This window comes from Xyrauchen texanus, chromosome 38, assembly GCF_025860055.1.
Source record: "Xyrauchen texanus isolate HMW12.3.18 chromosome 38, RBS_HiC_50CHRs, whole genome shotgun sequence".
NCBI classification, from domain to species: domain Eukaryota; kingdom Metazoa; phylum Chordata; class Actinopteri; order Cypriniformes; family Catostomidae; genus Xyrauchen; species Xyrauchen texanus.
The window spans coordinates 23,448,032-23,467,618 of record NC_068313.1 but is presented as its reverse complement, the minus strand read 5'-3'; the positions used below and the strand labels follow the sequence as shown (position 1 = coordinate 23,467,618).

At 36.0% G+C, this 19,587-nt stretch overlaps 1 protein-coding gene across 2 annotated transcripts; it reads left to right on the top strand.

The window, feature by feature from the left end:
- Nucleotides 1-130: 130 nt before the first annotated feature.
- LOC127631600 (multidrug and toxin extrusion protein 1-like) lies at nucleotides 131-10,921 on the top strand. Of its 2 annotated transcripts, none has more exons than XM_052109848.1 (18): nucleotides 131-503; nucleotides 2,690-2,949; nucleotides 3,381-3,482; nucleotides 3,874-3,942; nucleotides 4,194-4,342; nucleotides 4,721-4,763; nucleotides 4,883-4,927; nucleotides 5,021-5,118; nucleotides 5,228-5,325; nucleotides 5,490-5,603; nucleotides 5,716-5,783; nucleotides 7,348-7,456; nucleotides 7,560-7,635; nucleotides 7,811-7,880; nucleotides 8,067-8,199; nucleotides 8,322-8,416; nucleotides 8,543-8,659; nucleotides 9,831-10,921. In XM_052109848.1, the coding sequence occupies exons 2-18, from the start codon at nucleotides 2,809-2,811 to the stop codon at nucleotides 10,125-10,127; spliced, it is 1,824 nt and encodes a 607-aa protein (XP_051965808.1). In that variant the 5' UTR covers nucleotides 131-503; nucleotides 2,690-2,808; the 3' UTR covers nucleotides 10,128-10,921. The 2 variants fall into 2 exon arrangements, with proteins under 2 accessions (XP_051965808.1, XP_051965809.1); XM_052109849.1 differs by lacking the exon at nucleotides 131-503 and adding an exon at nucleotides 2,393-2,412.
- Nucleotides 10,922-19,587: the final 8,666 nt, after the last annotated feature.

The window sequence follows — 19,587 nt, the reverse complement described above, 5'->3', positions numbered from 1 at the left end:
TATGTGTACATAAATATAATTTGTTCTTCATTACATAAGGAAGCTTTGTCAGAAACTCAGAGCAGCTGTTACAACACTGTATTCCTTTTTTCTCTCTGCTCTCTATATTTCTTTCTCTTTTTTCTTCTTCTTCTTGAAATCTTAACTTTACATTCAGCCTTGTGTTCATCACAGTGGTTCAAAGGTTGGTGTGATATAACAAGGCACAGAGGAGAATGGTAAAGCATGTTAATGTTTTCTTCTGGCCTTAAAAAATATGTATCAACATAAGATATAATTTTCTCACTTCACATCACACATCTGCCTAATGATGCAACACATTATGAGCCTTGAAAGAAAAATACATCTTCCCACAATTTTTAAAGATATTAGTCACTCATAAAAGTGATTCTTGGAACCTGATTGATGATTCACTGATTTGTTTGTAAATGACCATGAAGCTACTGTATGAGCTAGGAGACACAAACCAAAATAGATCTGCAATAACAGTGACATTACCCAAGGTAAGATAAAAAGCAAGTTTAAATGACAAACAAACAAATCTTTGCTTTGAAGTCATTTTTTGCAGCTCTAGCTTGATAGCTGAAATTGGATTCATGGAAGGATATATAAAAAAGAGGCTTAGAAATGTAACTAAATAGAAATCAATAGATTTATTACCCTATTGTTTATCTGTTTTTTATTATTTGAATATAAATATAAATATGTGCATAAGCATGCACTTGAATATTCTCTGAGAAATACAGAAATTTAGAAAATTTAAATCAAAGCTTGTGTGGAGTATCAAAAAACAGTTTGAGTTTGAGCGTGAGGTGTCACGCTGTTTGGTGGCAGAGAATACTTTTCACTTGAGGTTGATTGATAGTTCTGTAACCTGAGAATCTGACATTGAAAAAAACATTTTTATCAGCCACTAATTGGGTTGGACATGTCCACCTTTATGTCTGTAGTGCTTACAACCCTGCTCCTATTTTCTTTTGTTTGTCTAATAGATAGATGACCTTATTTATTATGCAGCCTGATATTGCAGACATTACATAACTGTGGCAAAATTCTGCAGAATGAAATGACGTGGTGTATAACTGAAGCAGTTTCGAGCTGAAATTTGTGCTTCTAAAACTGATTTAAATGCAAACAGATGAGCTATTTAAGGTGTGTAACTTTTTTGTGTTAAAAACCTTTCTCTTATACAAGTTTCATATGCAGAGACAACTTAAAGTATAACCATTTAAAGGTAAATTGTCTCAAAAACTGTAAACACTGTGTGTCTGTGGTGCTATAAAATTTCCTTTGTTTGTTTTGAGTGACCCATCCAGCCCAACAGAACAACACTGACTCAACCAATGGCATGATTTGTGGGTTGCACGCTCTGTTTGTTTGATTAACAGCAGACCTAACCTAAACCTTAAGCCTAAACCTAACCGATAGTGTCATCGAAAGTATATGTGAAATGAAAAACAATCAGGTTTTTAATGTTAATTCTGTATGGAGTTTTAATTAAACAAACCGATGTCTACCCTAAACCCTACACCTAAACCTAGCCAACAGTGTAATAAAAAAGCATATATGAGGTGAAAAGATGCAATTGTTGAAGCAACCATATAATTTCATTGTGTTACTGTGACACTTTTGGCTCACATGTCAACATACATTGCGTGACTTGTATCTGGGTCTTTAGTTAAGCAACCGTTCAGCCGTATCCCCTTGGAATAAGCTTGTAAATGTTGTTGGTTATGTAATGCAAAATTTCAAATATATCGCCTTTCAAATCATGTGCTATAGTAAAAGTGTTTTGATGTCATAATAAAGAATTGTTTGAGTAACAGAGTGAAAATTAAGTTTTTATGAACTCATAATCAGCTGTTGTACTCATGTTGAACCTGTGGTGGTGGCGTAGTGGCTAAAGCACAGGGCTGTTAAACAGAAGGTTGATGGTTCTATCCCCACAGCCACCACCATTGTGTCCTTGAGCAAGGCACTTAAACTCCATGTTGCTCTGGGGGGATTGTCCCTGTAATAATTGCACTGTAAGTCTCTTTGGATGAAAACGTCTGCCAAATGCATAAATGTAAATGTAACATGATTCTATGTGTCCAGGCTGTTATTATGATTCTAAAAAATATCAAAAAAGTAAACAAAAGAAGAAGAAACACTTCTGGCTAAAAACTATAAATTTCTTCAGTATTTGAATGTATACAAAATGGCCTAGTGGCCTGAACAGTATTTTGCTGGGTTATTTCTGTCAGTAAGGTATTTGGACATACTGTACCGTTAAAGAGCTTTGGATGTCAGTAGTAAACATTCCACCAAGCTGTAATACAATAAGTTAATAAATAAATTAACTAGTTACTGTTTCAAAAGCAAATGTAGCTTTATTGTTGTGACAGAGTTAGAGCTAGAGTTGCAATAAGGGTAAGTGTTACAGCTAAAGTAGGGGGTGTTCTGCTATTAAGTATTTAACGTAAATATGGAAAAAGTTGGTTGTATAATGCTGAGTACAATGCAATGCTTAAGTAAATATGCTAATATTAATCAACTTGGAATTAGATTTTTTTTAAAGAACTCATTGATCTTTGGAAACAATCTCTTGTCATCACACAATGCAAGTACTTGCCAGTACTACAAACATCCTCATTCCATCCTGTGGATTAAATCAGAGCTTTTCATTGTCTTCGGCTCATTTAATCAGTAAGCCTTTAAAGGTGCTGGATGCAGATCTGAAGAAGAAGGGCCCCTTACAGTCTGTGAAGCAAAACCAGTCCCCTTACTGTGTCTTTGGACTCACTGGGCATCAGAACTGAGAAGACCATGGACGTGTCCAGTCCCAGGACTGAAGCTCCTTCAATGGAGCCCAGTGCCAAGCTGTTTTGCTGTCGGCTTGTGAGGCGTTGCATACCCCTGGTATACAGAGAAGAGCTATATCAGATCCTGCGCATGACTGGACCCCTGGTAAGGATTCTGTCACAAATACATCATGACCATGTGCTATGCTTGTTGGGTGTGAAGTGACTGAGCTTATGGACAGCTGTGCATGGAACCAGATATTCTTTCCTGAAACAGAGTAGAATTTTACGTATATTTTGTGTCCACTTGAAGTTGTTCTGATTCTTGATTGTTAAATGTATCCATAACAATTCTTATACACTCAAAACATGCGAACATTTCATAGATGACAATCACATGAGCAGGTTTAATGAGAAATTTTCAAAATTGGTAATTCATTTTTTTATAAAGTTTATTTTTTTATAAAGTTTGAAACTCCATACAGGTGTTTTGTTTTCCATCCGTGTGACTACAGACTTTCATAACTGTAATCCGTGTGAGTCCAGTACTTTCATCTCCATTTCAGCTAAATTTGCCTTTTTTGTTTGTATTCTTAGCTTGTGTGTCGGTTCCTAAATTTCCTCCTTTTGTTTGTGGTGACAATGTTCTGTGGACGCCTGGGGAACACTGTGCTAGCAGGCTACGCCATGGCCTCAGCTGTAAGTTTACTGCATTAAATTTTACATAGACCAACATTTTTTATGTACCACATTCTTCAGATGTGCAATGTACAGGGGTCCAAATATTCAATAAATAAAACCTAATTAAAACCTGGAGGAAAACCCAATTTTCGGAGTGCATACTGTCATTATAACAAAAGTTGGACATACTAAAAAAAAGATATTCTGAAATGTCTGTTAATTTAAATAACTTAGATTGTTAAGCTGACAATAAAATGTGCATTGATAAAAAAATATATATATAAATTGAAAAATTAAAACACTTTAAAAAACTTTTTCACTCAATTTCATCTCAGATTTTTGGACCCCACTGTACTCAAAGAGCAATGATTATTATTATTTAATGTGTGCAATACAATTGTTTTTCCAGACAATAAATGTAACAGCTGCAGCGACGGGGCTGGGAATAGCTTTGGCATGTGACACATTGGTATCACAGGTGGGTTTTCCATATAAATAGCACTCCAACTGAGCACATAATAAAACAAAATCCTGAAAAAGAATAATAAAAGGCCTATTTAAAAACATACTTTAACAATTGTGTATGTTATACTGTAATATACTGTATGATACTTGAAGAGGATACTTACCATCAAGAAATAACATTAATGACAAGGGGAAAAAACTCACAAGTAGAGCAGAATGACTCTTTAACTGTTCATTTAAGACAGTCTTGCATCTTGCTTTCAGACTTTTGGGAGTAAGAATCTGCTTCGTGTAGGTGTCATTCTGCAAAGAGGCATCTTGATTCTGACGCTGTTTAGTTTGCCCTGCTGGGCTTTGCTTGTAAACACCCAGCCTCTCCTACTACTACTGGGGCAACACCCCAAAGTGGCCAGGTGACAAACACACTTCTATAGTACACCAAAAAAAATATTCCGTCATTATTAGCTCACTCACTTTCACACTTTAGCTTGCTGATTTCATTCAATGGCAGTTTGTAGTGACTCACTTTAGCTTAAATAAAGTCATATAAGTAGCCTGTGTGATTTATGCTTCTTATTCCAAGACTTCTGAAGACATACAATCACTTTGCAAGATAAACAGACCCAAGTTTAAGTTGTTATTCACTCTGAAATCAAATCATCTATCAACTCAAAGAGCCCAAATCAAATATGGCGAAACGATAATAACACATCAAGTAAATAATGACAGAATGGTCATTTTTGGGTGAACTAAACTGATTGAAAACTAATGTTTAAATTTATCTCCACCAGGATAGCACAGCTCTATGTGGTTGCATATCTACCAGCAATTCCGGTAAGATCGAGTAATAGATGTTTAAGGATGGTATTCCTGTCCAGATTGTTTCAAATTGAATAATGCTTCGTATTAATTACTGTTCATTCTCATGTCTTTAATGTCTTTAAAAACTACAGGCCATGTTTCTGTATCAACTGCAACTATCATATCTTCAAAACCAGGTACACATTATGAAATGGATCTTTTAATGAATAACTTAATTTTAAAATATCTTTGCGTTGAGTTCCTGTACAGTAAGTTGATATTGTCTGTAGGGTGTGATAAAGCCTCAGATGTACGCAGCTGCAGTTGCAAATGTTGCTAATGTGATTGTGAACTACGTTTTGCTATACTGGTGGGACTTTGGAGTTTAGTGAGTATAAATCTCTATTTTCCAATTAATTTTTTTTTTTTTTTTTGTCAAAATGTTATTATCTTCATAATATCTATTAGAAGACTTCCTCTGTTTATTTGTATTTCAGTGGGTCTGCTGCAGCGAACAGCTTTGCTCAGGTTTTTAACTGTTTTGCCCTGTTTTGTTTCATTCGCTGGCAAAGACTTCATGAGAAGACTTGGGGGGGTGAGTCTCTATGCACTTACTGTATGTACTGTGACATGATGTGTGGGTACATATGGTGATCATGAAGGAACAATTAATTTTATATTTATTTATTATTATTATTATTATTGTAGAACAAATGAGTTGATCTTTCTTGTTTCCCATGTGTCCCTTTCCTTAAAAAGGGTGGTCTTCTGAGGCCCTGCAGGACTGGGGGTCTTACATGAAGCTGGCCATTCCCAGCACACTCATGACCTGTTTTGAATGGTGGATCTATGAGGTTGGAGGATTCTTGGCAGGTACATTAACTGTGCAAGAGTGAAATGCATTCACGTCCATGTATTTGCATGGATTTACTGTTGCTTTTGTACCATATCATCCTCTCCTGACTTATTTTCCTCTTTTTGTAAGGAATGTTGAGCGAGGTGGATCTGGCTGCTCAACACGTGGTTATAATGCTAGCGTACATCAACTACATGGTGTGTATGGATGATATGAGAAAATTCCTTCACTCAATTCAATTTACAGAATTACTGCAATTCAACAAATGTCCTACACATCCAACAACTTTATATAGGCAACTCATTGTAGTTTTGTGGCTTTAGGTCCATGTCAGGTGTACACCTAAAAATGGACCAAAAATATTGATGACTCATCTTGCACTACACAGATTTTTGTCCAATCAAATGCCCCTAATACACCTGTTATGTAACTACATCCTACTGGCTATTTAAAAAATGAGGGTTGATCACTATGCCTAGGCAATATAGCTACAAACAATTATATCTCTATATTTTTTTATTCTATGGACGACATTCGATATCTCAATAATTATGTATAGGCTCTGAAATGGCTCATAAGTGATTTAATATATATATATTAAGTTATTTCTTCCAAACAGATATTGTAGCCAAGTTGATTCAATATTTTAAAGGTGTTAAATAAAAATCTATTTAAAATAATAAAAGGCATATTTCCCCACAATTGTCTCTAAATGAACACAAGAGAGAATGAGATGTAATCATTTTCATTGATATACACTTTTTATATTTGTATTTTATATACAATTATACATAGTAGCTTAATAAAAAGCATTATTTACCTTCTTATGTTTTTAAAAAATTTCCTAAAACATTTTTGTGAATGAAGAAAGTGTGCCAAACCTATTGTTTTTTTTTTTTTTTTTTTTTTGGAATCCAGTTGAATATTGCACAATCCTAAATTATTACTGTGGGTATTATTATAATATAATAATGAATTAGTATTATATTTGTTTTATATAAAATTAACATTTATTTGTGTCTTATTTACTTCACCTTTAACATTGAGCTTTTATTTTGACACTGAAGTTGCAGTTTGTAGTTTACAATGTTTCAAATCTGGTGAAACAATGCCTGTTATATTGTTGTGCCTTTAAAGATTTGTATTATAACTTGAAGCAGTTACTAATGTTTGCAATTTGCGTGAATGCTTAAACATGCAGTGCTTTAATTTCACATTTATGTGAACTGCTCGTAAACGGCTAAAGGGCATGCGCAGAACAGTGTGTCAGTCAATTATTCTCAAACGCACACAGACCATGTTAATCCATCTTAATGGCAGCCTTTAGCAGTTTAATAATAGCATTTGACTATGAAGCCAATATTATTTATTGCGTAGCCCTGAAGGATCATGAAATTAGGCTACTGATGTGCTCTATATGAAACTTAATGGGCAAATAAAGGCACATTAAAATCATTGCGATATTCACAATATTGCTTACTTTTATATCGTCAGCAAAATCATCACCTTGATATGTCCAAAATTCTAGTAATAAATACATTAATAAAGGAAAGACAACTGCACCCATCAAGCTATTTCATGGGGTCTTTAAGCCTACATATTTAAAATAGTGTGTAAAAACATGAATACACAGCCTATATGCAACATTTGCATACATGTAGAATTCACATTCACAAAGCATAACTGTTCTAGAAAAATTGAAAAATGCATCTGCCCTTGTCATAATTGTGTATTTTGTGTTCACCTCTATTGATATTCCAGATTCCATTAGGAATGCAAGGTGCCGCATGTGTTCGTGTAGGTAACGCACTTGGCGCTGGGGAAACAGCTGCAGCTATCCTCACCAGCAAAGTGTCTCTTATCTGTGCAGGTAGAAAAAATGTATATAAATAATTCCCAATCATGCCATGATACACAGATATGTATGAACATGTGATGTTACCTAATGGTAACATATTCTTTACATTCCCCAGCTGTACTAGCAATCATTCAAGGTCTTGTCCTGGCCTCAACAAAAACAGTCATTGGATTTATTTTTACCTCAGATGTGTAAGCCACTTAGCTCATTATTTCAAGCACATGAAAACAAAATGTTGTTGGTTTGATGCACTTTAACAAATCTGTAAATACTTGAGTCTGCAGTTTCGCATTGAGGTTTAAAAGAAAAAAATGTAAGCAACAGCTGTGTTTCAAATTACCATTCTGCAACTTTTGTCATATTTAGGACCATAGCAGAGCTTGTGTCTCAGCTACTGAACATCTACTGCCCTCTTCAGTTCTTTAATGGACTACTGGTGAGTTCTGCACTTACTCTATTGGACATAAATTATCTTTTTAATACGTTTTTGCGAGCCATACATTAAATCTTTTTTAATGTAATTATTTTTTATTAAAATAAGTATTTTTTAGGCCATCCATGCTAGTGAGGCATTTCATTATAAGTTCTTGATTTCAGCTTGTATTTATTATTTTTCATTCAGGGTGTTGGCATGGGCATTCTCATTGGCACAGGGCAACAGAAAATAGCTGCTATTGCTAACCTTTTTGGTTACTACTGTATTGGACTCCCATCAAGCATCGTTCTGATGTTCACAGCCAAGCTGCAAGTAGCTGGTTCGTCCTATTACAACTAAACAGTGATAAACCAATATTGTGTTAAATGGCTTAAATATAGTCATTTCCTGATTATTAACTCTAACATTTTCCTCTTTGCAATTAACTGTGTTCTGATTCAGGCTTTTGGTTGGGCCTCCTCATTGCAGTGTTTTTGCTTGCAATTTTTTTCATCATTGCCATCTTTAAATTAAACTGGAAGAAAATGACAGAAGAGGTAGGGATTTCTTTAATGCCATTAATGATCTATTACTAACTGCACCTTGTCTCCAATTATAATGCTCCTGATCATGTGAGTAACTTGTGACTTCCGGGACTGACAGAGTATTCTTCTCCTTTAAAGGCAATCAAGCGAACAGGAAAGAGTGCAAATGGAGAAGTAAATGGAGTAATGACCTCCAACCCTGAATTTTGTTCAAACCACCGAAACAGTTTCTACCAGGTGGTCCTGAATTCAGAGGTATTTACCATGATTATAGCCTAATGTTTTATGAATAAAGGTATTATTAAGTTCTGCAAGATTATATTGAAGTAAAAGTGGGGATATCTGTCCGAATTTCTAAATGTTTTTCAGTTTATAAAGGTGCACTCGGTAAAAGTGACACCTAGAGGTGTGGATGTAGCATCACACCAAAACACAAATTCTCAGTTATTCGTAGTCTGCCATGATTGATTTATTCTGCAAGTAAAAGCATGCACTCACAGGGAATTATAGAGCTGTTCAGCAGTGATTTCAATTTGTAGGCAAATGTGGAAGGCTAATTTGCCATGGATTCCTTCTGGATTTCCTGTGGGTTTTTGTAATGGAAATTTTTGGTTTATAAAATAAGGTCTGTGGTAAACATTCCTCAAAGATACTTGGAAGTTTTGTTCTAGAATATAAATTACACACAGTCATACAATGTGAATTTTGAAGCCGCTGTGTTCAGTTGCTAACAAGTTGCTAGATGAAGACTACAATTACCACAAGCATGTGAGTGTACGTGCCTGATGAAATGGAAAACTGTTGTAGTCCTTATTTAATATTTAATATCTTGTTCGCAAGATATATTTTTTAAAATCACAGTGGCTTAGAAATTTACGTTTGATGTATGACTGTGTGATTTCATGTTGTTGATTCAATGTTGAACAAAACTTGCAAGTATCATCAAATAATGTTTACCACAGACCTTATTTTACTCATATATCTATAACTACCATAAAACAATAAAAATAAAAACATTGGAAAATCCCAAGGGAAGCCATGGCTTGAAAATGCTAATTATTTTAACGGGTCTTTGGACTAATACCTGAAAATGATCTCAGCATGGGTGGTGCTCATGAATGTGCACCCAGCATCATATGTACAATAAAGCAGCTTTATCTCTTAGACTGTTATGATCAGTCTTCTTATGTGAGGGTATGTAATTTAAATATATTTTTCAAAAACGTATTACTAATATTCCTTTCAGTTTAAAAGTTTAGCAATTAGCAGAACAAATACTGAGTACAACTTTAACTAAAAAAGTCTTAAGTGTGGTGATCAAGTATAGTATCATTGTTCATGTACTTTACACTGCTTCATATAAGTTTTAAACTAATTGATAAAAATATGGTTTATCTAATTGTGTCAGTTTGTCTTCTATTTTCAGAATGGGAATGGATACATGGTTGTGAGCTCTCATGATCAGGATGAGGGACAAAACATTACTGTGGTACAGGAGGGCTCAATAGTGGAGGAAAAGGAAGAAAAACCCCCGGTGCTGCTCTCTACCTCTCAGCTCATCCTAAGGAGGGGTCTGATTACCCTCGCTTCTGTTCTCATCCTAGCTGTAGGGATAGCAGTTCATTTCATTGTACCATTGCCTGAGCTGCCTTACAGTGCAGGTGCAAACATCACTTTAGACTGGAATTGTACCACAGCCACCACTCCTATTCAACTATTATAATTTGAAACCAGCACCTCAAGGGCAGATGACTCACTGTGAACATACATTTCTATACTGTAGAATGTGAGGTTTAGTTTTATTTTTACTAATGAAACATCAATAAATGTCTGGAGCTTTTTATTTAAAAATCATGAATCCAGGACGTGCTGAGTGACTCCAGTCAGGCTTCCTAAGCAACCAATTGGCCCAGTTGCTAGGGTGGGTAGAGTCACGTTGGGTTAACCTCCTCATGGTTGCTATAATGTGTGGTTCTCGCTCTTGATGGGGTGCTTGATGAGATGCCGCGGAGTGAGGTGAGTCACTACGCCACCATGAGGACTTAGAGCACATTGGGAATTGGGTATTCCAAATTGGAGATAAATAAAAAAAAATTTAAAAAAATCAGAGGCCATTAGAAACATCCTCAATAAATATTCTAGGCTGATTTGGCAGGTATTTACATTAAATTAGGTGCTGCATACTAACAGGACAGAGTCGGAGCAGAGTTGAGGTAGATGCTTACAAGGTGTTATCGTGAGTGCATTTACTTTATCCACATCATTATGTCAGAACTCAGAATAATAAGACAATAAGAAAAATGGTCTGTTCCCCAGTGAAACAGACATAAAATCTCTTGAGTTGACATTTCTAGTCAGGCAGCTGCTTGAGAAAGATATGGCCAACAATAAGATATTCCACAAAATTTACGTCAAATCAAACAAATCCAGATTGTTGGTGTTTGGGGTTATTTGACCCTGCCTTGACTTGGCATCTTTTTTGGAAGTAAGCAAGATCAATAAAGAAATATTTGAACACTCGTATTTTTATGTGGCTTTGTGTTTTTGTGCAATAGTCAAACATAACTTATGTAAAACCTATACATAACCTAACTTGTTATTCTTTTCACTTTTTAAATTTGAATATCCGTTTCCTTTTTGTCCATCCAAAATGTTAATGCATCTTACCACTTAAATATATATACACAAACATCCTGTGGTCCTGAGGCTTTAAGGTATAGATGTATACTCTATAGTCTGTTCAGTATGTTTTTATACATAGTTTAATTCTTATAGTTTCCGTTAAATATAGTTTAAGGTCACACCAACCATGTTTAGAATGTTGACATATACTCTAGCACACTGGCTGAAAACTTATTAGAAAACAATAAAGTGAGAATGTTTAATAGACAGCTCTCTGTTTAGACCACTCCAGCTGAATAATTGCTAACAATTCAAAAAAGCCCTTTAAAATGTTAATCTATTTGGTTGGTACCTGATAACAAATCAAATCTGTGTCAATAAATCAATATTCCTCATCATTTTCAGAGCTTCTTGGATTTACAGTATATCTACTGTATATCAGCTATGGCCAGCATGTCTTTAGTACTAGGTATGCTTAAAAACAATAGTCTCTTTAGGACGAATCAATAAATAATAATTAGAACGATTCTTTATCACTAATCCATGTGTGTTGACACTAATATTTCAACCGTATCAAAGAGAGATTATAATAGATTATATTTTGAATGTATTGCAAGGTTAAGTAATGAAGTGGATTAAAAGGCATACAGCTGTGCACTTTTTACCAGCCCACACCAGAGACTTCCAACTACTGAGTATGTTCATTAATGTCAAGTGTATGTCAGGTACACTTTCTTTTCAAATCAATGCCAAAGGTTTTTTAAGGCATGGCAGGATCTGGGATCCGATACATGATACAAATTATACTTTAACATTGTGCATATACTGTATCTAACCCAGAGTAGTTCAAACAGATTAGTGTAAATAATAATTAGGGAAATAATAATTAGGGAGGCAAAAACGGGAACAAAGGTACCCTAAAGCACAATTTGAGTGGTGTGCTATTACATGCTCTGGGAGAGAATTTCTCTCCGCCTGATTAAAGGCACTGCAGCTTTTCCCAGGTGCTGAGTTTGAGTACTACAATCCTGTTGTGCTATTATGATGTCAGCAGTTCAGCAAAACATTAGTGATGAGTCTAGCAGCAAGTAGAGAAAGCATAGCTGCAAAAGAGTTCCACACTGGGCTGGTCCACTTCCAGCCTGTCCATATCTGTAGCAATGTTCAGATCACCATTCTCATTATATACACATCCTCTTGTGCACCTGTCAATAGAATTACAATATTAAAAAGCCTCATTAAAGGTGTGTAACGGTAGCCAGCTGGTAGGTAGCCGTGCAGTGTGTAAACCTCACACCCCTGGCCTCAATAGGTGCACTAGCGACTGACGCTAATCATAACAGAATCATACAAAAGCACAAGTGTTCTGCTACCAATGCCAATTTAGAAAAGCTCTATTTGCTTTCAATCATGATTAATTTAACCCACAAGCAAAAACTTCCAAAAATAATGTTTACCACTAGTAGTATTCCGATGCTCTATGTAAAATAAAACAGATTTTATAAAGCTACTGATATGGATGGTGTCTTCATGTCATGTCAGTATACCTGATTTTAAACAAACTTTTCAAATGATTATACATTTTTTAGGTGTAAAACTTAATTATGAAAAATGAATTGGTGCACTTTCAATAAGATTAGATTTTTACTATCTTGTTCCATATCATAAAAAAAACATTATTACCATTCTCTACCCATCTTGTCTGCACACCAGCCCTGATCTGTGCCTGAAAATGTGTTGTGTTCAATGTAGCACACTTTGAAAGAGCTAAATTAACTTTTTAAAGAAGGAAATTCTATATTTCTCAACTCTTCAGAAGCTTTCTACCAGTTCAGTTTAAAAAAGGAAGACTGACTGAAGAAATACAGAAATGACGTTAGAGAAATGTGTGTTAGATAGGATGAGAGTCAAAATGAAACATTATAATAATAATGATGATCAAATTAATGTCTCGCCACCAATTCTCAATTTATTAGCAACCATTAAGGATATTCCAATAGGAAAACAAACCATAGTATCCCACAAAGTTGCAGATTGCCTCAATCTTCTGCTTGCCTAAATGTCTCACTATTCTGCCACTAGCTGCCTGATTGGAGCAAAGCAACAGATAAACATTTTCACCTTGAATTACATCTTCAAGTCTCAGTTCTATGCTTGTATGTGGAGGAGAATGTAAGTCTGTTCAGACTACACACAATTAAGGTTTGAACTCAACTTTCAGATCATTGTATTGGTGTTTTTAGTTTTGATGTTAAAACTGTGATATTAATAATGAATGATGAGTGTGTTGAGTGCTCTAGCACATCTCTGCTAATGGCTTACTGCAGCAGTATAAAGTAGATGGAAAGGCTCATCCAAAGCATTACTGTAGCAACCCTCATTTAAATGTCTCTGCGATTGAAAGGAAAGCAGTTGGCCCAATATTAGCCCCTCTTGTTTGTCAAGACGCTGTTTTCAAGTATCATTTTCAAGCATCAATTTTATGACAAGGGAGGCTGTCCTTTTAATGAGTTTGAGGCTTTAATGAGTTTGAGGCTTTAAAACATTCTTAAAAACAGGTATCAATGCTATATGTTTTCCCCTGATGCTAAATATATGATTTATTTGTGTATAAACATTTTCAACTTATAATATATAATAAAAATTAAAATAAATAACTTATGTTTGTATCCAGAAACAATTTGGAAAGAAACCTCTTTGGTGAACAAAGACGGGGAAATTATTTAAATACAGTAAATTCAGTTATTTATATTTAAACACATGAGTAAAGTTAATACTAGAGTCCTTACAATGTGTTTGTATCACAAACAACAGAGATTAGTAGCAAGTGACGAGACAGAATTTGCAAGTCCCTCCCCCCCACATACGGGTATAAAAGGAGGGAATCGTGCATCTGTTCATTCATATTTCTTCTTCGGAGTCGAACGGTTGTGCGATCAGCGAGCTGAGATAACTAATGTTCCACTCACCTCTGTAGATCATCTGCTGTTGGATCTATGGCGCATATCAGCTGCTTTCTCCTTATTTGCACGGCAGAGCAGCTTTGCCCATGGGCGCTTCGACAGCACTTCTAGAAATAGAGTATTTTCCTTAAAGGAGTTTATTTCTCTAAAGGAACAAACACACAGCTGGCGTTGAACGTCCTTTTCAGGATGCGTCTTTGTAAAGATGCCCTTCCGCCCCTGTGTAGTACGCGGATGCAATCGATTTCTCTCCGCTCCTGACGGTCATAGACGCTGCCTTGTGCGTCTGGGCCGTGATCACACTGAGGCGGCGTTTGTAGATGGTTCATGTTCTCACTGCATCATTTCAAATGAAGAGTCCAGCTTTTTTATGTTTAAAAATCCCATGTTATTCACCAAATACGGCATTTATTCATTTTTTACTCTTGTGCTTCTATGTCTGTACCCGTCATAGTAAGAAAGACAAAAATATTTTTTTTAACATTCAATGAATCGATTTAAAAAATATATATCAGGCGAGTAATTGGTTATTATTGTGCTTTCTCTACCTAGTTATCGGTATCTACAAAATCCACTATCGTTCGACTTCTATTGTAACTGACGTCTCTGGTGATAAAAATTGTCAGTCAATAGTCAAAGTCTTCTCTTAGCCATTTGGAACAAATGATACTGAAAGAACAAGAGAGACACATTTACTGTACATTAAAGTAAGACCACTTTTGTGTTAATGTTCATATGGAATTGCACACTGGAAGACCAGGTAAAAAATATTTACATATAGCTGAGATATCCTGAGAAGAGTCAGAAGTTAAATACCACCTTCCGCTGACTAGCACTAGCAAGAAGGAAATCATTGTTAATGGCTGTGAAATAATTAAAGGCTGTTGGCTTATACAGAGTGTCTTTCTGTCCCTCTCTGCTCTCTATCTAAACCGATTTGGGGCGGTCTCTCTGAGGAAAGTGGTAACGACAAACGCGTCACTCACAGGTTGGGGCGCGGTGTGTGAAGGCACGCACATAAACTTTCTGGATTTACTGACATTGAAGCACTTTGTACAGTTCCTTCAAGACCACAATGTCCTAGTCAGATTGGACAACATGACAACTGTGGCATACATAAACAGACAGGGGTGCACGCATTCACAGCGGCTACACAGGCTGGCACAAAAGCTGATTGTGTGATGTGGTGCCCACTTTCTCTCATTACTGGCAATGCACATTACAGGAGTGATGAATACAGGGCAGATGTCCTGTCCAGGGGGAATCCTCTTTATGGAGAATGGAGACTTCCACCTCAGGTGATGAGTCAGCTGTGGGAGAGATACAAGCGAGCTGCCGTAGATTTCTTTGCATCGCACAAAAACGCTGATTGCCCTCTATTCTTCTCTCTGGCATCCTTGGCCAAACACGCTACTTTACACGTTTCCTCCACTGAGTCTGATCATTTCAACTCTAAAAAGATTAAGAGAATATGGCCACTCAGTCATACTGATCGTACCCCTTGCTTCATCTTTCCCACAGGTTATTTCCTCAGAATGGTGATGCCATTAACTTTGCCTCATAGTTTGTCTTTGACTTTCCATACATGGTCATCAGTTATTAACCTTCAGTTCTTGAAACCAAAGTGGTGAAAATAGTATTACAATACTGTAGTATTTCTTTTTTCTAATACTCCTTTTGACCCTTGAGAATGAGGTTGGGGCCAGTGCCTGTGAGTGTTGCTGTCCCCCCAATGCCGGAAGCATAGCACACACACAGATTCATGCCTTTAGACATAAACCTCTTCTTCACCCACTCATGTTGCTTGGATGTCTCTGGAGAAACATCCAGCATGTGCACCACCACTAAGAAAAAGGGAATATATTTAGTGTCTCAGTCAAAAACTCTATAGTGGGGCATGTTGTTACTCTATATAGGGTAAGTGGAACCTGTAAGTAGCCTAATAAAGGCAATTTAATAAAGCAAAATATCAATGGTGAAACACAAAACAATTCACGATAATCAGCAAAAATGAAAATAGAAACAAACGTATTAAACCATTGTTTTGGCCAATAGAAATTGTCATTAAAAAGCTGTGTAAAATTTCAACACATAAAACACAAAATGTGACAAACCTGGCATTTTAGGAAAAATACCCTTAACCTAAGAACAAAATTCAGCCTTTTAGCTAAAATCTATATTATATACAGTAATTGGCCTTTACCTGAATGTATGCCAGTGTGGTTTCATTGTGGTCACTTGTTTACCCAGGAGCTATTACCAAAATATGACACTACTGGAATTTTTGGTTGGAGAAAATAATTCTTGAAGATTATTCTAATTTAAAGGTGCACTCAATAATCTTTATGTTTATATTGCTTGAACTTTATTAATTTTAGATTTACAGGGACATTAAAGTTTACATAATTCAAATGCAAAAGTTTTCCATTACAGATGCTATTTTAGAAATTGTGTCATGATTAAAAGGATATTCAAGGGTAATACAAGTTAACCTCAATCGACAGGATTTGTGACATAATATTGATTATCACACAAATTAATTTTGACTTGCCACTCCATTTCTTAAAATAAATAAATAAATAAATAAATAAATAATAAAATAAAATCTGGGTTACACTGAAGCACTCACAATAGAAGTGAATGTGGCAATCTGTAAACGTTAAAATACTCCCTATTTCAAAAGTATAGCCAGAAGACATAATCAAGATACCTATTAACATGATTTTAGTGTGATAAATCGCTTACCAAACTTTTCTGTGTACATTTTTGGTACATTTTACAACATTGTTGCCATGACGATGTAATGTCAACAGAGCCTAAAACCTTAAACGCACATCTCACCACATGCCCCACCGAGAGCGAACCACATTATAGCAACCATGAGGAGGTTACCCCATGTGACTCTACCCTCCCTAGCATCCGGGCAAATTTGGTTTCTTAGGAGATCTGGCTAGAGTCACTCAACATGCCCTGGATTTGAAATCACGACTCCAGGGGTGGTAGTCAGTATCTTTATTCGTTGAGCTACACAGGCCCCAAGTCTGAGTCTTTAAATAATTGCGTCCGAGTTGAGTCTGAGTCCAAAATGGGACGAGTCGGACTCAAGACCGAGTACATAACAGGCCGAGTCCGAATTAATCTGTACATGAATCTGAATTAAAATTCTATCCATAAACTCAATATCAATATTTAAAGCTTATTTTAAACTTCACAACTAAGAAAAACAGTTTGTCAATATAAATGTAACAAAAACACTTCTATTGCATTTCATTTATACATTTTATGTTTACTATCCTGCTGAACAGACTTTAAAGTGTTTTCAGAATGAAAGCATATGCTTTAGGTGTGTGAAGACAAAACTGTCCTTCAACACACATACACTTACATGATTTTCTAGTTAATTTGCAGAAAATCGCACAATGCAGGGCAGGTCTGCGGTCTGCTTGTGAACCTAAATCCCTGATGCGTCCGATTGCATCTCGCAGCAGCTGCCGCAGAAGATAAAAAAATTATAATAAATGATATTTGCGTGGGCGGCAGCCATGTTGGTCTGCAATGAGTCTGAAATCTTTTACATTACTTGTTTACATAACTTACATTACTTAGAAAAGACAGCAAAGTAAATGTACTCATTTGGCTCAAGTAATGAACTTAAATATTTAAGTACCATTAAGTAGTTACAAGTGGACAGAACTCATCTGTGATTCAAGCATCATTGTTTTCATTTAATAATTTAAATGAAAACAGGAGTGGTGGTGGCGTAGTGGGCTGAAGTACATAACTGTTAATCAGAAGGTCGTTGGTTCGAACCCCACGGCCAACCCCATTGTGTCCTTGAGCAAGGCACTTAACTCCAGATTGCTTCGGGGGGATTGTCCCTGTAATAAGTGCACTGTAATTCGCTTTGGATAAAAGCGTCTGCCAAATGCGTAAATGTAAATTGATTTGTAGTAGGTGTTATACATTGTAAAATAAATACAGTATGACTGGACAATAGGTATATTAAAGGGTAGTTCACCCAAAAATGTAAATTATCTTAGCAAGATCATGGGTTTGATTCCAAGGGAACACATGCTAAAATTAAAATAAAATTGGGGACCTCCACAAGCCTGGTTCATCATTGTGAGCAATCTCCAAATGCCTGAAGGTACCACGTTCATCTGTACAAACAATAGTATGCAAGTATGAACACCATGGGACCATACGGCCATCATACTGCTCAGGAAGGAGACACATTCTGTTTGGTGTGAAAAGTGCAAATCAATCCTAGAACAACAACAAATGACCTTGTGAAGATGCTGGAGGAAACAGGCAGAAATGTATCTATATCCACAGTCGAGTCCTATATCGATATAACCTGAAAGGCTGCTCAGCCAGGAAGAAGCCACTGCTCCAAAACTGCTATAAAGAAGCCAGACAACAGTTTGCAAGTGCACATGGGGACAAAGATCTTACTTTCTGGATTAATGTCCTCTGGTCTGATAAAACAAAAATGAAATAATAATGACTGTATTTATGTTTGGAGGAAAAAGGGTGAGGCTTGTGAGCCTAAGAACACCAACCCAACCGTGAAGCATGGGGGGTGATAGAATCATGTTGTGGGGTGCTTTGCTGCAGGAGGGACTGGTGCACTTCACATAACAGATGGCATCATGAAGAAATAATTATGTTGATATATTGAAGCAACATCTCAAGATATCAGCCAGGAAGTTAAAGCTCGTCGCAAATGAGTCTTCCAAATGGACAATGACCCCAAGCATACCTACAATGTTGTGTCAAAATGGTTCAAGGACAAAAAATTCAAGCTACTGGAGTGGCCATTACAAAGCCCTGATCTCAGTCCGACAGAAAATGTATGGGCAGAACTAAAAAAGCATGAGCGAGCAGAGTCTTACAAACCTGACTCCGTTACATCAGTTCTGAATGGAGGAATAGGCCCAAATTACAGCAACTTATAGTGAGAAGCTTGTGGAAGGCCATACTGTTATATATACCCATAATATTTGACCCAGTTTAAACAATTTAAAGGTAGTGCTACCAAATTCTAACAACGTGTATGTAAATATATGGCCCACTGGGAATGTGATGAAAGAAAAAAAATATTAAATAAATAATTATCTCTACTATTATTCTGACATTTCACATTCTCAAAATAAAGTAGTGATCCTAACTGACATAAGACAGGAATTTTTTTCTACAATTAAATGTCAGGAATTGTGAAAAACTGAGTTTAAATGTATTTGGCTAAGGTGCATGTAAACGTTTGACTTCAACTGTATGTGAAACTGGGGCTGGCATGAGATATATTTCAGTTGGATAGTGTGCATTGCGAGTAATCTTAAAAACCCATCCAAATGCAAAGACGAGTCTTTTAACACAAACAATATTAGTAAGTGGAACTTTATGACTAAAATGACAATAGTTTATGTAACTATCAATGGGAGTAGTTCATAGAGGTATCAAGATACAAATGCAGTCCTCATGTTTTAAACAGAATACATTTGGATTTAATTTAGTACTACATTTTGGCAGGTGTATAGACACAACCTTGGAGAAGCAATGCAAAATCTACACCAAATAAAATTAGGATAGATGTAA

Bases quoted from the DNA above. Each gene is read 5' to 3' on its own strand.
- LOC127631600 (XM_052109848.1), top strand. From the start codon at position 2,809: ATGGACGTGTCCAGTCCCAGGACTGAAGCTCCTTCAATGGAGCCCAGT. The intron at 4,928-5,020 runs GTACACATTATG...TATTGTCTGTAG, and splicing joins TATCATATCTTCAAAACCAG to GGTGTGATAAAGCCTCAGAT. The intron at 5,326-5,489 runs GTGAGTCTCTAT...TTCCTTAAAAAG, and splicing joins TCATGAGAAGACTTGGGGGG to GGTGGTCTTCTGAGGCCCTG.